This window comes from Notechis scutatus, chromosome 6 (genome assembly GCF_049901735.1).
Source record: "Notechis scutatus isolate UNSWTSFEM ecotype Mainland chromosome 6, rNotScu1.2, whole genome shotgun sequence".
NCBI classification, from domain to species: domain Eukaryota; kingdom Metazoa; phylum Chordata; class Lepidosauria; order Squamata; family Elapidae; genus Notechis; species Notechis scutatus.
Window position 1 is genome coordinate 32950762 of NC_142014.1, and position 23504 is coordinate 32974265.

Here is a 23504-nt window from a genome sequence, read left to right on the forward strand (position 1 = left end):
TTCCAATGTTAACACAAACAGCAGGGGCAACTGTGGGTAACCTTGCCTTGTCTCTTTTCTTATATCTATAGATTCTGTTAGTTCTCCATTTACCATAACCTTTGCAGCAGGGGTGGGATTCAAATTTTTTAACAACCAGTTCTGTGGGCGTGGCTTAGTTGGTGGGCGTGGCTTGGTGGTCATGTGACCAGGTGGTCATGTTATTGGCTGGACATGGCCAACTCAACATCACTCACATCGAGGCACGCATCTCCTCGCCTGGCTTCTCATGACTGTGGGGATGCTGCAACAGTTGTAAGTGTGAAAAATGGTCATAAGTCACTTTTTCAGTGCCATTGTAACTTTGAATGGTCACTCCACACAAGCAAAGTACCAGCAAAGGAGGGAGAAAAACTCCAGAGAAGTTCCTGAGACAGGAAGTCTAGTCCTGCCAAGAATGTAATAAGGGTTAACGGAGAGGCAGTTTCTGTAAGCAACACCAGAATGTTTCCTTCCTGCCTTCCTTACAGGATTAGGCCAGTAATTTCTTCTAACAACTGGTTCTCCGAACTGCTTAGAATGTTAACAACCAGTTCTAGTGAATAGGTGCAAACTGGTAGAATCCCACCCATGCTTTGCAGTTCGTTCATGGTATATCGTTTCAATGGCTTGAATAATTTTTTTACCAAAACCCGTTTGTGTCAATTGAAATAAGATGAATCGCCAACTCACATTATCAAAGGCTTTTTGTGCATATAAAAACATCAAGGCCATTTGCTTTTCAGGATGCACCTCATAGTTTTCCAGAGTATCCAAAATAATTCTCACATTGTCTTTGATTTGTCTCTTTGGCAGGAATCCATTTTGATCAATATGGATAAAATTATTTAAATATCTTTTTAGTCTTTCTGCCAAAATTGAAGCAAAAATTTTATAGTCTGAGTTTAATAGGGATATAGGTATGTAGTTTTTAACTTGCTGCAGGTCTGCATCCTCCTGTGCTGAAGATATGAATGCTATTAAATTTCTCTCTGAATGTAATCCCACTTACCCGAGAGTAGTCTCCTTTGACTTTATTTGAGCTCTATACAACTATGTACAATTGGACGATCAGTTCCTTTTGATATGAGATTAAAATATAGTTGTATCTAAGTTTTGTAAACTGCTAATAGTGACATAACATATCAAATATTTCCAGTAAATGTAGGATTTTTAAGTATTCTGCAATTAGCTAAAAGATTGTTGTCCAAAATAATCTGATTCCTATTATTTTCATTTTTAGTAAAATAACAAAGCTATGTGCATTATTAACCTAATGTAAAAAATGACTTTAAAAATCACTTTCTTTGATTTATGTTGTTGATTATCTATATTGACTAGACAGTATACAGAAATCTTCTGTGATGCTGTCCATTCAGGTACAGTTTCTTTTCCCTCATTTGGATATGTATAATTCCCTTGTGATTATGCAAGTTCACCAGTCAGAGTTAAATTTATTCCAGTATGATGTAATAATACTACTTTCTCTTTCTCAAATAGGATAAGCATTGCTCACGAGATGCTCTCCTTGCGGGGTTAAAGCAAGATGAACATGGACAAGTAGGAAGTTCAAAACCTTCCACAAAGTAAGAGTTGTAAACTCCCTTAATAATCAAGTAGCACAGTCTTAATACTCAGAAACAGTGGTCGCCAACTGGTGGGCCGGGGACCATTGGTGGTCCACAAGAAAATTTTGGTGGACTGCAGAGAAATGTCCCCCCCAAAGCACTCCCCCCAAAGCTATTAATCCAGGCTGCGTGGGAACACAAGGCTGTGCCACCCACATGGCCCGCCCACCCGCTGGCCCCTACCCTTTGACCAAGCACAAACCTTGAGTAGAGCCACACGAGCTGGAATTGGAAGGTAAGACCAATGGAGGGGGGAGGGAAATCCACCCCGGGGTGGCTTGCTGACATTGGTGGAAAAGTCAATCATATTCCAGAGCTGCAGTAGAGAAAAGACTGGCCCTTTGGTCATCCCGGAGCAGCTCCTCCAGTCCATAGCAGGCCGGTGCACCCAGGTGGAGGAGCAGCTGCTCCGGGCTGACCAAAAGGGCAGTCCTGTGACTACTGTAGCTCTGGAATATGGGACTGACTTTCCCATCAATGTCAGTAAGCCACTGTCAGTCAAAATTTAAATTAGTGGTCCGCGGGATTTAAAATTATGAGTTTGGTGTTCCCTGAGGTCCAAAAGATTGGCGACCCCTTCTCAGATATTTCATTATGTTCAATATGAATAAAATGAAAGGTCATATATTTTATGATAAATTTTGTGAAAATATGCCATGTTAAAGCAAAATATGATCAGTTAAGTTGAAAGTCTAATTAAAGGTTCCAAAGTAAGTCTGACAGGAAGTTAAAGAGTTTAATGGGTGGTGAATTGCTTATCAATTTGTATATATATCCATGTGGAGTTGGTAGTTCCCATATGATGTGCAAACTTGAATACAGACATATATTATAATTATATGCCATCAAATTGAATAGAATAGAATATAACTTTATTACAGTCTTAGACCAGCAATAGACATCACTATTTACTATCTATATATATACACATATAGTATATATATATATACACATATAGTGTGTGTGTTGTGTGTGTGTGTGTGTGTGTGTATTCTTAAGTTTTCGTGGTACTTACATGTATGGCATTCAGCTTTGTTCGGGTATTTTCCCACGTCATAGCAGTTGTGCTTTTAAAGTTGTAGCGACGTTTCGGCAGAATCTCATCTGCCATCATCAGGCTTCTGTGTGTGTGTGTATGTGTGTTTGTGTGTGTATAGATAGATGATAGATAGATAGATAGATAAATAGATAGATAGATGATAGATAGATAGATAGATAGATAGATAGATAGATAGATAGATAGATAGATAGATAGATATATTTGTTTTCTTAAGTTTTCATGATACTTACATGTATGGTATTCAGCTTTGTTCGGTATTTTCCCACGTCATTGTAGTTGTGCTTTTCAAGTTGTAGCAACGTTTGGCAGAATCTCATCTGCCATCATCAGGCTTCTGTATTGTGTCTGTCTGTGAGTCAGGCCCCCACAGTTGTTTCAGTTTTAAATTTGGGGCAGCCTATTGCTGTGCCAGAATGGTTTTTTTCTTCATCCTGATTGGTTGGGAATCTTGGTCTGTGTTTATTGGTCTTGGAGTTTGCTGTGTTCTGCTTGATTGGTGTTTCTAATATCTTCTGTCTGTTTTGTGGCTCTTTTTGTATCTTGATTGGCTGGCAACATTGTGTTCCTTTATTGGAGGCCTTTAGTGCAGCTTGGCTCTGGGTAAATGGACGGCTATCATTTGTTAGGAAGCTAGGTTTCATCTGGGTGCCTGGTATCAGGGGATCTGTTTGTGCCCAGGTGTTTGCCTGGCTAGTGGTGTGGAGATTTTTTGTTTGTGAGTGCAGGCTTCCAAATGATTGACAGTCTTCTGGAATCATCTCTTCTATTCATGCTTTCAGGTCTTTTTTCAATCTCTATGGCTTCTCTGATGATTCTGCAGCTGGGGTTTTCTATAGTGGCTAGGGTTTTGGTGCCATTGAAGTTGATGCTATGACCTGTGGCTTCCATGTGTTGGACTAGTGAGGAAGTGTGTTCCAGCTTTTTGACTGCATTTTTGTGTTCATCCAGGCGGGTACTTATTCTTCTATTGGTCTGTCCAATGTATGTGGCCGGGCATGATGCACAGAGGACTTCGTATATGCCTTGTTTTTCCAGGTCAATTTTATCTTTGGGGTTTCTAAGGATGGCTGCTATTTTTCTGTCTGTTTTGAAGGCAGTCTTGATGTGATGCCTGTGTAGTATCTTACTGATTTTGTCTGTAATACCTCTTATGTAGGGCAGGACAGCTGTTCCATAGGTCTGTTCATCTTCTGGGTCTCCATTATGTCTCAGTGTGTTTTTGTGGATCAAGCCGGTGATTTTGCTTTTGTGGAAGCCGTTGGCTGTCAGTACTTTAGTCAGGATGCATAGTTCAGTCTTTATGTGTGTCTTGTCTGCCAGGTGTTTGGTTCTAGCAATTAGTGTTTTAGCCACGGAGTTTATCTGTGCTGGGTGGTGGTGGGATTGGGCGTTGAGGTAGCGGTTGGTGTGTGTTTTCTTCTGGTATACGGTGTGTCCTAGTGTGCCATCTGTTTTTTTGTAGATTAGTACATCTAGGAGTAGTAGTTGTTTGTTTCCGTTTCCATGGTGAACCTGATTTTGGGGTGTGTGCTGTTTAGGTGTGTTAGGAAATTGTTTAGGTTTTCTTTTCCATGGGGCCAAATCATGAATGTGTCATCGATGTATCTTGTTTGGGTTTGTGGATGGCATTGGCCAGGGCTGTGGATTCGAATTCTTCCATGAACAGGTTTGCAATGACGGGTGACAGTGGTGATCCCATAGGGGCTCTTTCAATTTGTTTGTATCTTTGTCCTTTGTATATGAAATATGTGTTGGTTAAGCAGTGTTTTGTTGGTTCCATGAGGTATTTAGCTGGTTGGTATTTATTTTTGATGATTTCAAGGGTCTCTTTTATCGGGACTTGAGTGAATAGTGAAACCACGTCAAAACTTACAAGCAGATCTTCTTGCTCCACGTGTAGATCTTTGATCATTTCCAAGAAGTGGTATGAGTTTTGTACATGTCAAGCTGCTGTTTCAGCATGGGGCTGTAGCTGTTTTGCTAAGTGTTTAGCTAAGTTTTGTAGTGGTGCTCCTCTGGAGCTGACTATGGGTCTGAGAGGTATGCCTTCTTTGTGTATTTTTGGGAGGCCATATAGTTTGGGGCATCTGGAAGATTTTTCTCTTGGGATGATCGTCTGTTGGATCTCTTTGCTCATGTGGCTGGTTATAATTTTCTTCTTGGTTAATTTTTCCAGATATGTGGTTGGGTCCGTGTTTATGGGTTTGTATGTGGAGTCTTGGAGTAGGTCTGTCAATTTTGTTTCATAGTCTTTTCTGTCCATTACTACTGTGGCATTCCCTTTGTCTGCTGGAAGTATGATTATGCTGCTATCTCTTTTCAGGGCTTGTAGTGCTTTAATTTCTTCTTTCTGCAAGTTGCTTTTGGGTGGTTTGCTTGTGCATAGGATGTTGGTAACTTGGTGTCTTATTCTATCAGCTTCATCTGGCAGTCATTTTGTTCCTCCCCACTAGATCGGAAAAGTCTAATATCTACTGTTTTGTCAGATCTCTTTGCAGGTCCCGTTCTAACTTCTCAAGATTGTTGGAAATGGAGGGGGTAGTTTTACTTACAGATCTCTTGCCAGCAAAGTGCTCCTCAATTCTTGATTGTTTTTCAGTCTTCACTGGTGGGAGAGATTCTGGGCTAGTGCCATGATGCTTCTTTCTTTTCCCCATGCCTTGTTAGTCCTCAGCAAAACAAAAAGTTTTGTCTGTGTTGTGATGTACGCTGTTATCTTCTCCGGAAAATATAATTTAAATAAAAAAGGATCTATTGGGAGTACTAAAAATTGATAAAATAAAATAAAACCAAGAGGAGCTGCTGCAGCACACTCCAGCAGTTGGCTTCCCCTGGTTCCTCCCCCCAATTCAAATTGGTGTTGACTCTTAATAGACCTTCTACAGAATGGTTTCGACAGGATCCATATATGAGATGTATTCAGCTCCGTTCGGCTATAGACTGAATAGAAAAAATTGAAGACACACCCCCTTTGGGCCACCATCTCCAGTTCTTCTATTCAGTCTCGACTGATATAGATGGCTGCTCGATTGCTCCTCTATTTTTTATAGATAGAGTGGCGCTGGCAGCTTAAGAATTGATTGATTTTTTATTTTGGAATATCCACACAACAGTCCTTAAGGGACTACAAACACTACAGGTTTTTTAATTGCCTGTGCGCTTCCGTCAACTGCAAGAACAGCTACAGGCTCAGCAAATTGCCTGCCTGTTCTGCAATGGAGTCTTCCACAGCGACCGATCGCATTTTCTTCCAACTTGCTCCCCAAAACCTAGAAAAAGGAATTGGGAGAGTTGAAGACTCATCTGCCTGCTGGGTAGCCTGCTCACATTAAGGGAGCGCTACCCAGTCAGAGCACAGAGATCAAGTATGGAACCAGAAACAGCGCCTAACAGCTGATTGGCGGAGACTCATTCGGCACTCTCAAGACAGCAGAAGGTATCAAGGGGCTCTTGAATTGAAAAGCCTGACAGGCAGCTGGCCCAAATAAGGGAGTGCTGCCTAAGCAGAGCTGTGGATCAACTGGCACATTGTTCCAGGAAGGGTAATTCCAGCACTGTGGTGGTTAGATTTGGCGGGAGCACCATTTTAAAACAGACGGCCATTTTCCTAGCCAAGCCTGGTGTGCTTTTAAACTGATCCTTTGCCATGCGCAGCCAAACAGCCTGGTGCGCTTTTTCTTTCTGTTGATCAGTAAAGCAGTTTTGGTTATCATTTTCTGCTCCTTTTTTTCTTTTTTCCTGCTGTGCCAAGCCTCACAAACGGCCCTGTTTTTTCTGCGGATCTAACAAATGTGGGCTTTGGCATTGATGAATATAAGAATCGCTCCCTCATTTAAATATTTAGGGAACTAATCCATCTTAGCTGGCATTTTTATTGCCTATAGAATAGACCCAGGATTTTTCAATCCTTTGAGAACATAATTACCATTACCTGTTATCCCATTGGAGTTAATTTTATTTAATATAGATAGAGTATTTCTACCACATCCAGTAAGATTATGGATGAGTCTTCCAGCACGCTGTCTCCACGCCTTGGTAAGGCAAGTAGAAAAGAATTCCAGAGAACAAGAGAAGCTAATTCAACTCAGTCCTCCCAGGGAGGATCAGACACAATCCCAAGAAGGTTTGGACAAAGAAATTCTGGGCCAAACAGTTACAAACACTCTGGCTGCAGAACTCCCAGGTTGCTCTCATTGGAGTGGCTTAGTCCCAATGGCACCTTCCTTTCCAAAGCCAGTGCAAATGCAGCAAGCTGGGACAGGAGGGCAGTTAATGCCACTGGAGGTACAACAATGGTTCACCCAGTTAATTAGCTAGGGAATGATGGAGGGAACTCAGCTGAGGCAGCCTGTTCAGGTAGATTCTAGAATAGACTTTTCCCACCACTGCAAACATCACCATCCACCAAAACAATCTGTACTGCTCCAACCTTACTCTCCTGTCTCCTTGGAGGAGGAACAATTAGATTATTCCATTGAGGAAGGAGAAATTGAGACATTATCTGAGGAGGATACGGAACCAGAAAAATCTGGGTTCATAGGACTCTTTAGGCCTCATTGATTTAAACTATTGCTGGCCAAAGCCAAGAGCGCAACTGGGTTGGAGTTTAATACAGAGGAACCAATTATTTCACACAAGTCAGGTGGTAATTAAGCCCTTTTCAAAGACCCAAAAGAGGAAACGGAAGTTATTCCTTCCTATGAAATCTTTTTTACTATTGTCCAAAGACAATTAGATCTACCTGGTTTTTGCCCTGGTGCGATTGCGTTTGATAAATGTTTTTACAATGTAGACACACCATTAGCAGCAGCATTACAGCTTCCTGAGGTAGATGGTGCTGTGTTAGCTCTCACATCTTCAGCCACACTTAATGATGAAGATGACATTCTTAAAGGCAAGGACAAAAAGGCAGACTTCATGTGGCGGAAGATGCACCAGGCAGCAGCTTGGGCGGCCCAAACCGCCACAGCGGCATCTTTTTTCACCAGAGCATTGCTGATTTGGCTACGGCAAATGCAACAACAAGTACCAACTAGCAATATCAGAGCTCACCTAGATTTCAACAACGTGATTGCTGCATCAGAATACAGAGCCGATGCAACACTGAACTCTGTGAAGTTCGCATCCCGCACCCTGTCTTTGGCAGTGGTTGCCACACCCGGTTACCCATGGCTCAGGTATTGGCAGGCAGACACCAAAAGAAAATGGAAGTTTGCATCAGCTCCATATAAAGGTGGCAAATTATTTGGTGCCCCATTAGATCCCGTGCTCATTGAATCAAAGGACAAATGTAACATCTTGCCGTCAGTCTTGATGAAGGGAGAAACCAGGTTCTTGCCCTATAACAGACGTTCCTTTTGTGCACCTTTCTACAGGGCAACTAATCAAAGGAATCAAGGAAACTTCGGCCAGCAGGACTCCCAATCTGCGCAAGGAGGTCGTTAAGGCAAGATCGCAGCCTCAGGCCAAACGGTCATTTCGAGGGTCCTCCAGCAGGCCCTTTCGCAAATCCGTGGCTCCTGTTGGCGGCAGACTTCAGTTTTTCACAGACCAATGGGAGCAAACAACTTCGGATGCGTGGGTTAGACAGACAACAAAGCTGGGTCTAGCCCTTGAATTCTGATCCTGTCCCCTGAGATTTTTCATCCGATGTCTGGGGTCAACAAACACCTCCAAATGAAAGCTGATGAAGGAGGCAATTCAGCATCTCCTAATAATCCAAGCTGTGGAAGTAGTCCCGGAGGAAGCACAGGGCCATGGATTCTATTCAATGTTATTTATGGTTCCCAAAGCATCGGGGGACTGGAGGGCCATCTTGAACCTCAAAAGACTGAACTCTTTTATTATTTATCATAGGTTCAAGATGCACACGCTTCAATCTGTTTTGAAGAGCATGAGACATGAAGACTAGTTAACTTCAATTGACCTTACAGAGGCGTACTTACATATCCCTATCCTCCCTGACCACCACCAATATTTAAGATTTTGTTACGCGGGAAGACACCTCCAATATAGAGCCCTCCCGTTTGGTTTAGTGTTGGCCCCCACCAGGACATTTACCAAGGTCCTGGCTGCTCTAACAGCTCACCTTAGAACAGTACCAATTAGGATATTGGCCTACCTGGATGATATCTTAATTCAGTCGGTTTCTCAGGATCCAGCTACTAGGGACTTGAAGACCACCCTGCAGACTTTAGAATCTCATGGATTCTTGGTTAATCAGGAAAAGAGCCATTTTGACCCTTCTACCAGGCTATTGCATTTAGGTGCGATGATAGACACTAAAGCCGAGTTAGTGTTTCTCTCCCAACAAAGAAGGGAGGACATTCAAGTGTTAGCTGCTCATTTCCATTCCACCGGGATGGCTTGCCCTGCCCAAATGTCTCAACTATTAGGCAAAATGATATCATGCCTTGACATTGTACCATGGGCATGGCTGCATTCTCGTGAATTGCAGTGGTTCTTACTACCGTTTCAGAGAACAAAGAAGGGGACATTGCCAAACAAAGTGTTAATGTCCTTGCTTTGGTGGACTTCTTCGGCCTTAGACAAGGGATGCTCTTTTAAAGACAAAGATCATGTAACCATAACTATCGATGCCAGACTTTCAGGATGGGGGGCCATTGTCGGGACAAGGTGGCGCATGGCACTTGGACCGATAATGACCTCAAACACAATATCAATTGGCTAGAATTAAGAGCGGCTCACCTCGCTCTCAGGGAATTTGAGTCACTAATTGTGGGACAGAATGTGCTCCTCCTGATGGACAATGTGGCCACTAAGACGCATGTCAATCGTCGGGGGGACACAATCCAGGACATTACAGAAAGAGGCTTCTCATCTCTGCAGCTTGGCAGAACAGAACTTGCTTTCAATCAAAGTTGAACATATTTCAGGGGTGCTGAATGTCAGAGCAGATTGGTTGAGCAGATCCACAATAGATCACACCTTCTCATCCTCTTCTCTTCCAAGAGATTTCTAAAAGATTTGGACACCCAGTAGTAGATCTCTTGGCATCTGAGATGAATCATCAACTGCCTCGTTTCTTTTCCAGGTTCCCATCCCAGGGGGCCCTTCGCTGTCAGTGGCCAGGGGTTCTCGCTTTAAGCCTTCCCTCCATTGCCACTCAACTTGGCAGTCATCAGGAAGACCCTGCAGCAGAAGGTGGAGATTCTCCTTGATGCACTGTTCTGGCTCAGGAGGCCGTGGTTCGTGGACTTGGTCAGTCTGTCAGTGTCACACCCATGGAGGATTCCCCCCAACAGGATCTCTCTCAGCCAGGGGCCAATTCAATATCCAGAGTCTCAATGGCTCCAATTGGCTGCCTGGCACTTGAGAGGCGATTGCTGAAGGGGGCTGACTTTTTCTCTCAAGTTATTAACACCATACAGGTGGACAGAAGACTATCCAAATTTAATAAGCCACTTGGAGGGTCTTTTGTACTTGGAGCAGGGATAGGGACTGAGGCTTCAATCTCCCAGGAGTTTTTGCAGCAGGAACTGGACAAGGGCCTTGTTCCAGCAACACTTCATAGACAGGTGGCAGCACTTTCATCAGTACTATCATGTACAAGTCTAGACTCATTAACACGGAACCCTTTAATTCGGCGTTTTCTCAAAGGAGCATCAAATTTACAATCAGCGGTCATACATAGATTTCCCACCTGGGATCTCACCAAAGTGCTACAAGCCCTTACGATTTCACCCTTCTAGCCCTTGAGAACTGTCAACCTGCAGTACCTATCTTATAAAGTAATTTTCTTGGTGGCCATCACTTCGGCCAAAAGGATATCAGAGCTGGCAGCTCTGTCAGTAAGACCTGATCTCTGTATATTCCATCCCAATTGAGTTGTCTTGTGGTTGGATCCTACTTTTATACCTAAAGTCAATTCTCATTTTCATAGGACGCAAGAACTTATTTTGCCAAATTTTTGCCCAAATCCATCTCACCCTAGAGAAAGACTTTGGCACATGCTAGACGTAAGGAGAGCCCTTCATATATACATTAAAAGAACAGCTTCTTTTTGAAAGACAGAGGCTATGTTTATATCTTTTCATCAGAACTCTTTAGGTCAGAAGGTATCTTCTTCTTCCATAGGCAGATGGATTAGAGCAACCATTGTTAAGACTTACACAGCACAGGGGTTACCTGCTCCATCACATATCACAGCTCACTCTTCACGTAGTGCGGCCACTGTAGTGGCTTGGGCTACTCAGGCTACAATGGAGGAGATATGTAGGGTGGCGACTTGGTCCACTCCTTCACCGTTCATTAGACATTATAGACTTGACTCGTTTGTCTCCGCAGAGACAGCTTTTGGATGGAGAGTCTTGCAAAAGAGTGAAAGGGGAGTGGTGTTTTCAGGAGACAATTAGTTCATTTAATTAGATTTGTTCCTGACTCCTTGCCAAATATTTTCTGCTATAGCATTGCACTTGGAAGCTATCAGCCTGGCAACTCTCCAAGCTTGATATTGTAAATCACTCTTGAAAGACTGTTTGCCAGGACTTTGCTGGATGTGAATGAGAGGAATTCACATTAACCTCAATACAAGGGGTTTTGTTGGGAAGAGGAGTCTGATTTTGTGAAGCCTAGGTCAGAACACCCAGTTACATCTTTCTGTCCCACCAGATCTAGTAGAGAGAGTATGCTGCAATGGGCCTTCTTGGTTATGGCACCCATATTGTAGAATATCCTCCCCAGAGTTTAGGCTGGCACCATTGCTCATGTTTTCCCAAAATCCTTTAAGATTTGGTTTTGCCATCAGGCCTGGGGATCCCACAGAACTAGTGGATATTATGATAGTTTCCGCTGCTGAAGGAAGTGAACAAGAGAAACCTCTTGAAAACAACAAGATTGAAAGCAAAATATCGAAAGGAAACAATTGATTATCGGGTTTTTAACTGGAAAAAGAAGACTATGCATTCATTTGAATGCACAGAACATAAACTCGCTTCTGCAGTCGTTTGCAAGAGTAAAACCAGAAAATACAAATTCATTTCCACAATAAACTCACTTGCTAAAAGTTGCACAAACCACAGGAAACTTTGTTTAAGGCCTGACCTGTCCATACTGAAATGTGCCCATGCCCGCGAACACTGTTCAAAGCTCAAACAACGCCAGGGCTAAGGAGAGACTGACCTGTAGATAGATTACCACGCTGACTGTATCAAACGCAGGACCAGTGACCCGCATCCCAACAACCACCCCCAACAACCAAAAACTAGGCATGCACACCCTCAACTTCCTCCAGGTCCGCCCCTACAGGCCTAAAATGCAAGCTACTTAATGCAAGAAGCCTTGCAAACAAAATGCCTGAATTCCTCCTGCTCCTAAATGCAGCCCTATTTGACCTTATTTTTGTCTACGAGACATGGTTGAATGTATCCTTTCCAGACTCCATTATTACAGCAAGTGACTATCATGTTTTCCAGTCTGACCGTGATAATTGTAGAGCTATCTTCTATAAAAAGTCCCTAAGTCTGAAAAAGATTAATATTACATAGGAGCTTGCTCTTCCTGAGACCATTGTCTGCGAACTGTCCTTAAATACCACACTTCTTTTCTTGCTTTGTTATAGAACCCCTGATTATGACCTTGGTCATACGGACAAGCTAACTACACTACTAACGTTGGGCAGCTTCCTGCCCACACCCCCTTACCTTTCTTGGTGACCTCAATCTGCCTCTTATTAATTGAACCTTAAACAAATGTTCAACCAAACCTATACATACAATGCTGTTACAACTCTTTGGCTGGAGCAGTTGGTAATGAACAACACTAGGCTCAACAATTGCTTAGATCTCATCTTCTGCAATAGCTTAAACTCAATTTATGGCCTACAATTAAAGAACCTGCTTCCAATAGTGATCACAGCATGATTGATTTTTGTCTCAACTTGTGTCCTTGCAAAGAGGGTCATAATGATGGGACTCCAAATTATAACTATAAAAAGCCAACTATGATCTCATAGCGGCCAACCTCACATCTCTTGATTGGCACCTCCTGTCCACAGGTTGTAATACTGCAGAAGACCATTACAACACTTTTTTGCTTGAAGTCAATAGAGTCATTAATCTATACGTACCAAAAATAACCCCGAAAGCCAAAAACAAACAAACAAATTACCCACAACAATAAGAAAGCTACAATAAAAAAAAATTCTTTGGAGATAAAACAAAACTGGCTACATAGCTAACTTTAAAAATGGCTACAAAACCTTATGCTGCCAGATAAAGGCCGAATGTATCAATCACCATTACAAACAGGAGGAAGAGCTGTTAAACTCGAACTCCTCCCGAGACTTCTACAATTTCATAAACGCCAAACTTAAAGACTCGAAATCTATCCCATCCCTAAAAGGGCCTAACGGGAAGACTAACGATGAAGCTGTTAAGGCCAACCTTTTAATACATTATTCAGTTATTCATAATTCATTATTCAGTCTTTGTTGACGGCAATGGCTGCTGCCCCTCATTTCCTAGACGTACCACAACAAATTGTAATGATTTAGTACATATTGACTTTACAGCAGTTTACGTTGAAACAGCACTATGTAACCTAAAGCCATCTCTATTTATTGACCCTGATGGATTATGTGCCTACTTTTTGAATAAGCTTGCCACTGCCCTAGCTGAACCTCTATGCACAATCTATGAGGTATATTTCAGAACCAGCTCCTTGCCTGACTTATGGTCACTAGCCATGATCATACCTATTTTTAAAAAGGGAGACTCTAGTCTAATAGAAAAATACAGACCAATCTCACTGTGTTGCATCACCTGTAAAGTAATGGAATCAATTATAAACCAATCCATCACTTTCCACTTAGAAACAAACAACCTGCTTTTTAACAAGCAGTTTGGTTTCAGGAAAAATTTGTCCTATAATCTGCAACTCTTATACTGCAGAAACATTTGGGCTACACATCTTGACCAGGGTAAAGCAATAGACGCAATTTACATACACTTCTGCAAAGCCTTTGATTCAGTGGTGCACGACAAACTACTGTTGAACTTTAGTTCTTACGGCATCTCCAGATCTCTGCACAAGTGGAAAGCCACATTCTTCTCAAACAGGCAACAAATGGTCAAAATAGGGAGGGCCCTATCAAATCTAGCACCAGTTAACAGTGGTGTCCCCCAAGGCAGCATCTTAGGACTCACACTCTTTTTGCTTTACATTAATGACCTATGCAATCATATTAAAAGCACCTGCATCCTCTTCGCCGATGACATAAAATTATTTAACACCAATGACAATGTTGTTGCCCTACAAAGCGACCTTGACTATGTGTCAGAATGGTCATGTAATTGGCAATTCCAAATTTCAACTAACAAATGCTCTGTCCTACACATTGGCAATAAAAATCAGATCACCAAATACAAGTTAGGCGGAAACGATCTTGTAGATGATCCTCTGTCACGGACCTAGGAGTACTTATCTCAAATGATCTAAGCCCCAGAGCTCACTGTAACAGCATTGCCAAAAAGGCATTAAGAGTTGTTAACCTTATTTTGCGAAGCTTCATCTCCAGTAACATTGAACCTTTGCCAGACCAATTCTTGAATATAGCTCATCCATCAGGAAGCCACACTGTATATTGGACATTAACATGATTGAGCAGGTGCAGAGGTATTTCTCGAGAAAAGTACTCCACTCCTCTACTCACAATACAGTTCTCTATGCTTCCAGGCTTGAAATTTTGGACTTGGACAATCTGGAACTATGCCGCCTGCAGTCTAATCTAAGCATAGTACACAAAATTGTCTGCTACAACGTCTTGCCTGTAACAACTTCTTCAGCTTCAACCACAATAATACACAGGCAAACAATCGATACAAACTCAAGTTAAACCGCTTCAAACTTGATTGCAGAAAATACGACTTCAGCAACAGAGTGGTCAATGCCTGGAACACTGTACCCGACTCCGTTGTTACAGCCTCAAACCCTTACAGCTTCAATCTCAAACTGTCTACTGTGGACCTCACCCCATTCTTAAGAGGTCCTTAAAGGGGGTGTGCATAAGTGCACCAGTGTGCCTACCGTCCCTGTCTTACTTTCCCCATTTATCTGTATTTACTTCCTTTGTTCATGTTTATGTTCATACCTACACTTGTTATCTTGTACATGTTTGACAAACAAACAAATAGAGTATAAAAAAACAATAACTATTATAAATAAAACTAAATGTTAAAACAGAAGTACACCGTGTTTCCCCAAAAATAAGACCGGGTCTTTTTTTTAAAACCAAAAGACCCATTAGGTCTTATTTTCAGGGACGTCTTATTTTGCAGCCAACCGTCCACTTTCTCCCACCTTCTGCTTGCCCATAGCCACAACAATTTACAGGGCTTCCCAGAGCAGACACAATTTTCACCCGGACAGAGAAATGTTGGAAACTGGATGCTTTTTTTTTTTTTTTAAATAAAATATACATCAACATCAATACATGAACAGTGTAGCATCTGGGTATCATTCATTTTGGGACAAGTGGCAATAATAATATTAATAATATTTGTTACATTAGTCATGTTTGTTTTAAAGTATTCAATATTTCAGTGCTCCATTTTAATGACAATAACAATGTTATTTGAGCTTACATAGCAATGCCATCTTTCAACCTCTAATCTTTCCCTCTAGCTTTTATTCTATTATATAAAAATATGTGTGCTAATATTCCCTCTATTTCTTATTTCTGCCTCTATTCTGGCTTCTAGTCAGGCCACCATTACTAATCCTAGTGTTAATACACATGTTTACATTAAAAAATAGTCCTTCATTATTTAATTATTCAATGTTTCAATGCACCATTCTAGTGCCAATCACCATATTGTTTAAACATATTTAATAATGCCATCTTTCAATCTCTAATCTTTTCATCTAACTATTACTTTACGTAAGAGTGTGTATTCTTATTTCTACCTCTATTCTAGTTTTTAATCAGACCATCATTAGAAAAAAAGAAAAAATATTTCATTTCTATTCATCGTCTCTTGTCCGTTTTAATACTTCAATTCATATTCATTTTTTAGCTTGCCTCCGATACTCCTCTCTTGGATCCTTGTCTCTATCTATATCTGTGTCTTCACTGTTCAGTCTAAACATTTCTCCCATCTCTATCTTCCTATGCTGCCAGGCCTCCAGAGTATCTACCCAAGCCCCTATCTCACTTTCAGAAGTATCTTCCTGCTTATCCAATTCCATTTTTAAATCTTTTAAAGTACTTTCCCCTTGATTTATTTCATTTTACCAGCTTTGTCTGGTTCCAAATAGGGTGCTTTGAAAAGGAACGATTAGCTCTGTTTCAAAGTGTTCCATTTGCAAGCTGACAAAACTTCCAGTCTCTCTCTGGGCAAAAAGTGAGGGCGAAGCCAGGAGACATAGAAGCACAGGAGGGAGGGAGGCGATCCCAATGTGCCGCCCACTACGTCCTACCATCTCTCAGCTTGCTTGCAGTTGCGCCGGGGCAGGCATCCAGGTGGAACGTCATGATCGCCTGCCTCCCCCCATGCCTCTGCCTGCTGTCAGTGGCGCTGTGCAAGCCTCCCACGAGCCTCCTGTGAGCCAGGCAGCTGCGCAGCATGTCCTGATAGCCTGTCCCCCAATGTCTCTGCATCCACCTCCTGCCGGTGCCACTGCGCAAGCCTCCTGTGAGCCTCCATGAGTCAGGCAGCTGTGCAAGCACGTCCAGATACCTGTCTCATCCACTGCCTCTGTCTCCATGCTCGGACTTATCTGTGTTGCACCAAGGGGCCGGTGGGCTGCAACTGCTGCCACACACCATTGGCCCCTGCACGCTCGCCGCCCCTTGTCCTGGCCATGCCCATCCTCCAAGCTTTGGGGAAACATGGTATATAAAAACAAAAATCTAAAACAGGGGTCCCCAAATTTGGCAACTTTAAGACTTGTGGACTTCAACTTCCAGAATTCTCCGGCTGGAGAATTCTGGAAGTTGAAGTCCACAAGTCTTAAAGTGCCAAGTTTGGAAGACCTCTGATCTAAAAGGAGGGATAGAGATTTGATGGGTGAAAGGAGCATAAAGGTTTGTATATAGCAAACTATATCATTGTACAGAAAAGTTTAACGTGATAAACTAAATGCCCCTTAAGATGAGCTTATGGCACAAGTAATCTGATGTATTTTAAGGACTGCTGCATAGAACATGGCAACATTATACAGTGGATATAAAAAGTCTATACACCCGCTGTTAAAATACTAGGTTTTTGAGATGTAAAAAAATCAGGCCAAGATAAATCAGCCCGTATATATTAAAGGAATAGTTTGAAATGTTAAAAAAGTTAAAAAGTTAAAAAAGATAGTTTCAGCCAATAGTTGAGCATGGTTACACTTTCATGAGTTCTGTCCCTAATCTCAAGGTGGCTTTGAGGGGCCAATTTTAGAAATTTGGATTGAGCAAGTGAAATTAGAAAAGGGGACAAGATGAACACAGTAAAGAAGTTGTGCTAGTGACCAAATAATTTAAATGCTGCATTTATAGGAATTAAACATTATTCTTCCCAGTAGTGGTACAAAACCTTATCTCATGCATCATGTGGATTTATCAATCTCAGTATTTACCTTAGGAGAATAGAGAAAATCTATTTCTACTGTCGGTTGAATAATCCCTATATTTGCTTACTTTAGGAAAGCTGTAGGAATATTTGACAATCTTTGGAATAACCCACTTTGATTTGAAAACCGTTTTTTCACTTTAAGCTTGTCTGATGTAGAATAAAACAGTTCAGAATTACCTGAGTTAAGACAGTAACCTAACCCATCTTGCCTTTTTGAAAATTCTCTTTGGAGTTCCTTTATGTAATTTGCCTATGCTGTATAAATACTTTTGAATGTTTAATATTTCTGCATAAATATGATAAAACATTATCTATTTTCCACAAGAGTCCTAAAACTAGATTAAGAGAACCCAACTAAATAACTGAGCACAAACATTACAGTTGTACATTTATTTACTGATAAAAAATTTCCAAAGCTGGATCACCATCATTTTTGGCAGTTAAGCATATGACATCACTATCATATTTGGCAGTTAAGATGTATGTTTCATATAAAAATACTTTTACTGGTACTTCAAATAAAATCAATTATCTACCTAATTCTGTAGTAGCTAGATGGCAAAAAAGCTGAACCAATTTATTTTAATGGAAAGAAATTTCAAATTAAAAAATCCAGTGTTCAACATCTTTATTCCATTTTCATTGGACCTTCTCAGTTTATTCAGTGTTTTATTTCTCTTCTCCCCAATTCTTTCCTTTCTTTTACAAGAATAGACTAGACTAGACTAGACTAGAATAGAATAGAATAGAATAGAATAGAATAGAATAGAATAGAATAGAATAGAATAGAATAGAATAGAATAGAATAGAATAGAATTCTTTATTGGCCAAGTGTGATTGGATACTTTTCTTTGGTGCATATGCTCCCAGTGTACATAAGAAAAAATAAAATACATTCATCAAGAATCATAAGATACAACACTTAGTAATAGTCATAGGTTACTAATACGCAATCAAAACATACTAGGAAAACAAATAAAACAATATAAATTGTAAAGATACAAGCAACACGGTTATAGTCATAAGTGGGAAGAGATAGGTAGAAGGATGAGAAGAATAATAGTAATACAGTCTTACTAAGTAATTTGACAGTGTTGTGGAAGTTATTTAAAGTTCTTATATTTCAATATTTAAAATATGTTTTCAGCTCAACTAGTTTATTTTAGTCTTCCTTTCTTTATTATTTTCATGGACCAGGGCTTTCAAACTCATGGCCCATGGGCCAGATTGACCATGTGCTGGTCAAGCCCGGTTTAGCAAAGGGAGAAAAGTTGTGGTACATGACTACGCGAGTTTGACACTCCTGTAGTAGTCTATTAATTGAGAAAAATTATTCAGTGGACATACCTGTCTTCTTGATAGTAGTATTACTTAGTATTATTAGTAGTCTAGTAGAATTGTAATAGTATTCCTCTTTCATCCCATTTTGGCTATATTGATGAGCATCTTGGTATGATTTACTATATTAGGCAGTATCATTTATCTATCAGTATCAAGGATTAGGAGATAAACTCAGTATAAATGGTAGTCAAAATTTTAAGAATGCTGCTGAAGTGGCTTCAGCAAACAGTTGGTATCAGAAGATTATGTAATTAATCTTTGGTTTCTCTGCATTGACATGAAATTTGACATACTACATCCTCACAGAACTATCTAATATTTATGAAAAGTTTGTTTCTTTTAAAAAGATCTAAAGCATTTGCCTTTTTTCAGTGAAGGCGAATAAATTCTTGGATTTGTGGGATCAAAGAACAATTTCTAGATGTGCTGCTAACACAAAATATTTAAATCTGCATAATCTTTCTTCCACAAATAATAATATTTTAAATAGTTTAAAAGTACAGTAGGAATTACTACAAGAAAACTACCATTGTTCCTTATTCCAAAGGCTTTCACTTCTTGGGAAGCATTATAATCCAATGGCATTTGGAGGAGGAATTGTTGTTGCAGTTGTTATTTAAATGGATAGATCAACAAAAATCAAAAATTAAAAAATGCAGTATATTAATAATGCTGACAAAACATCTACAAAGTAAATGGCAATTTCTCTAATATATTGTTGTTTTATTAGTTAAGATGAACCTTCTCTTGAGGAATAAAATAATTGGAGCCTGTTAACACCAAGCATCAGTTTAACAGAAGGAAACAATACTTGTGCCAGAAACTTTGTGTAATTATTTTTATTTGTAAATCTATTCAGGCCATCAACTGCTGGGGGTTCTTCTTCTACTCCGAGAGCACAGAAGGCTATTGTCAATCATCCTAGTGCTGCCCTCATGGCTTTAAGGCGGGGATCACGAAACCTCGTTTTCAGAGATTTCACAGTAAGTAGGATGATTATGGGAGATATACTGGAAAGAAATAGTTATGACACTGATACTAAAAACTTGTTTTCTGACTTAGGATGAAAAAGAGGGACCAATTACTAAACACATCCGATTAACAGCTGCCTTAATATTAAAAAATATTGGTAAATATTCAGAATGTGGTCGCAGGTGAGTATATTTAATAGATTACTGCATACTTTCTCATGCAAATTTTCAGAGATGTCAAATGTAATCCTAAACATTACTAAATATATTGTACCAGCTTGGAATTTCCTTTTTCTTTTTTTTTCTTTTTTTGTCTACATTTTGACATTTAACCTTCCTGCTCATTTTCTCTTTCATGGCTGTGTAAAAAATAGGTTGGAAAAGAGTCATGTCAATCTAATGAAGGTTACTTGGATTTTGGTGTCAGTTTTAGTGCCTGTCTGCTCCTTCTATTCTCCCCCCCTCATTTTTTTTTGTATGAATATTTTCAAATACTTTTTCAATTATCTACTATTATTCCACCTAGCAAAAGTGCATGTCTCCATATTCAGAATTGGATTCATTAGCATAATTTTAGAAGATGCTTGAGATGAGCTATTTCCTCATTTCCTTCTTTACTGCCTGATCTGTAATGCAATGTTTTTCCTCTGTGGTGCTCTTTAATGTTCTTGAAATAATAAGACCATACTAAATTTTTGTCTTCATATAGCTTTCTTTCAATATGTAATACTTTTTCTTAAGAAAACCTAGTACAGGTGGTCCTCAGCCTCACAACTGAGCCCAAAATTTCTGTTGCTAAGCGAGGCATTAGTTAAGTGAGTTTTGCCTCTTTATGACCTTTTTTGTCACAGTTGTTAACTGAATGACTGTAGTTAAGTTAGCAACACATTGTTAAGTGAATCTGGTTTCCCCATTGACTTGACTTGTCAGAAGTTCACAAAAGGTGATCACATGACCCTTGGACACTGCAACTGTCATAAATATGAGTCACTTGTCAAGCATCTGAATTTTGATCACATGACCATGGCGATGCTGCAACTGTCGTAAGTGTGAAAAACAGCCATAAGTCACTTTTTTCAGTGCTGTTGTAACTTTGAATGGTCATTAAATGAACTGTTGTAAGTTGAGGACTACCTGTATAAGAAAAAAAATCAGTTATGCATAATAAAAGTAAGCAGATGAAGGACAATTAATTTAAAGTAATGTGACTGCAAAGTGTGGTAATTCATAGTAACTGAATGATTATTTTGGTATGAAATGTTTTTCCTTGTTGAACATTTACATTTAATTATCCCAGGTTTAGCCCCTGTGCAAATTCATCCTCCTATAGATTCAGTTTCTATTTGGGTTTTAGTGATTTAAATCCAACCCATTTGGATTTAAATGAAAATATTATAATGTTGAATGTGTGTCTTTTAGTATATCAGTACCGTGTATTGATTCCTTTTTGGTGGAATGTAGGCAACTGGGTTTGGTTTCCAAGGTGTTTTCTAGCTTGCAAAAGCTAGAAAAGATCCTGGCTTGCAAAAAAATAATGTGTGTGTGTTTTGTTTGTGGTTGAAGCATTCTGCCCTAAATGGGCCAAAACTGACTAGTACTGTACTATTCCGCCATTAGCAAGAAATGCTGCCTGTACCATAGAGCAACTAAGTTTAAAATTCTTATGTGCTGTTTTCTCTGTCTTAATAAAAAAAAAATGTAAAAGATTTATATGACCAAATCAAAGCCATAATTGGTCGATATTAATGAGTCCATCTGTTGACAACTATGGTATAAGAAAATATTGTAACTTGGAATACAAGAGGATCAAATGATAAATACCTTTTCTTAATGACCAAAAATAAGAAAAAATATCTATGCACATTGAAAAGAGATGATTAATACATGCGTAGAAGTGGAAATGTAAGTTTAATTTTGAAAGAAATATCCAAAATGTATTTCAAAAGTAGAAATTAATATCATCTAGATTGTTGTGAGTGCATACAAAACTATTAGCAGCCATTGAAACTATAGCTCACGTGCTACTGTGCTGCATCTTTTAAAAGGATTCACGGACTCAATTTATAACATCTTGCCTAATAAAATATCTCGGAAATACTGATCTTTTTTAACATCAACTACTGTTATCAGAGCAGTATGAAGTAGTTTTCGGAATGTGGCCAAATTCTGCTATGCTGTATGTAAAATTAGGCAAACTTAACTGCCAATTGTTAATCTGCCACTGATCCCAATATAGTATTCTGTCGATCTTTTATTTTTACTATTATTATTGTTTTAATGCTTTTATTTGCTGTTTTGTGACCATAATAAACATTGATTGAATCTGTTAGCAATTCATAGGTAGGTTTTAGTTGCCAGTGAATTATGAGAATAGAAAAACCATGGATCACTGGGGGAGGAGAATCCAAAACTTGGAATGAATGTGAACCAAGATAGAAAGTCATTATTGTTGAGGTAATTCCCCGTTAGGAGAATGAGTGCATACAGGGAGACGTATTTGAGAGTAGTATTTGAATAATACACACACAGCACACAGATACACTGTACAGTAAATGTAGGTTTTTACTTTCCATAAAGGTTTAAGCAAAGTTCAAAATAAGCAGTCCAAAGTCATTCACAGGTAAGTCAGTCAGTTTTCAATCCAGGGATAATCCAATAACAAAGTCCAATGTCAAAAACAGTTCAGTATCAGACTTATATCAAATCCATGAATATCAGTCAGTTAGGAAAAATGGAGGAACGGCAATACTCTCCAACAGAAGGAAACAAAGAGACTCACTCAGACACACTCTCTTCTGAGACTAAGACTAAACAACCCAGGTTTCTGGCTCCATCTTATGGCCGTTTGAGAAACCACACCCAATTACACTTTTACATTTTCTTAAAGATACAGTTTTAAAATGTCTATCCTGGTTTATATATTTCCAACCCAAATACCTGTTAGGTGACTTATATTCCTAACAATTATGTTACATAATATGAATGAATGTTGAGATTTTAAAAAGTTTGTTTGAGTTGTTCAAAGGCCAAATAATGAATCAGGATGATTATCTTATATACAGGTTTTAGTTATATTTGCTGAAATGTATATATGAAAAAGGAATTAATAAGAATAAATTACTATTCATGATGAAACATGAGGGATGAGCCATTTTTTATGGTTTAATGGTGTATTTAGTAGAAAAACGGATATGTAAGAAAGGTAAAATAAATTAGAGTGAAAGTAAAATGACGAAAGGAATCAAAAATCAACACCCTGAATGAAAAGTAATTACAGAATAGCAATAGCACTTAGACTTATCTACTGCTTCACGATACTTTACAGCCCTCTCTAAGCAGTTTAAAGAGTCAGTATATTGCCCCCAACAATCTGGGTCCTGATTTTACTGACCTTGGGAGGATGGAAGACTGAGTCACTCTTGAGCTGGTCAGAATGGAAGGAATCTAACTCCTGACAATGTGAGCAGAGTTAGCTTGCAATACTACATTCTAACCACTGCTCCACCATGGCTCTTGATAGTCCTCAATGAACAATCATTTTTTTCAGCAACTATTTGAATTTGCAGTGATGCTGAACAAGTGGCACTTATGACCAGTTTTCAAAGTTCAGCACCTCTGCAGTCACATGATCACAATTTGGGTGCTGGCTTGTGTTTATGAGTCTCACGATCACATGATCATCATTTTGGGACTTTTTTTAATGACTTCCCACAAACAAAGTCAATGGGGAAGCCAGCAGGGAAGGTCTCAAGTTGTTCCCATTAACTGCACCTGCCTACACTCTATAGCACATGCTTGGCCATACACAGACCATGCCACAACAGCCCCTTCCATGCTAAGCACACCCTGCTCACATTTACATCATACTGCAATACCTCCTTCCCACCCAGGCACACTCCGTAGCACTCAC

The 23504-nt window shown here is 39.7% G+C and overlaps 1 protein-coding gene across 4 annotated transcripts in view; it reads left to right on the forward strand.

Moving 5' to 3' along the window:
- Positions 1 to 23504, forward strand: part of ARID2 (AT-rich interaction domain 2) — a 196013-nt gene that overhangs the window by 169107 nt on the left and 3402 nt on the right. For all 4 annotated transcript variants that reach the window (XM_026667817.2, XM_026667816.2, XM_026667818.2 and 1 more), the window contains 3 exons: positions 1519 to 1604; positions 19483 to 19606; positions 19686 to 19777. In XM_026667817.2, the coding sequence (XP_026523602.1) occupies positions 1519 to 1604; positions 19483 to 19606; positions 19686 to 19777 (302 nt within the window). The remainder of the gene's footprint in view (positions 1 to 1518; positions 1605 to 19482; positions 19607 to 19685; positions 19778 to 23504) is intronic.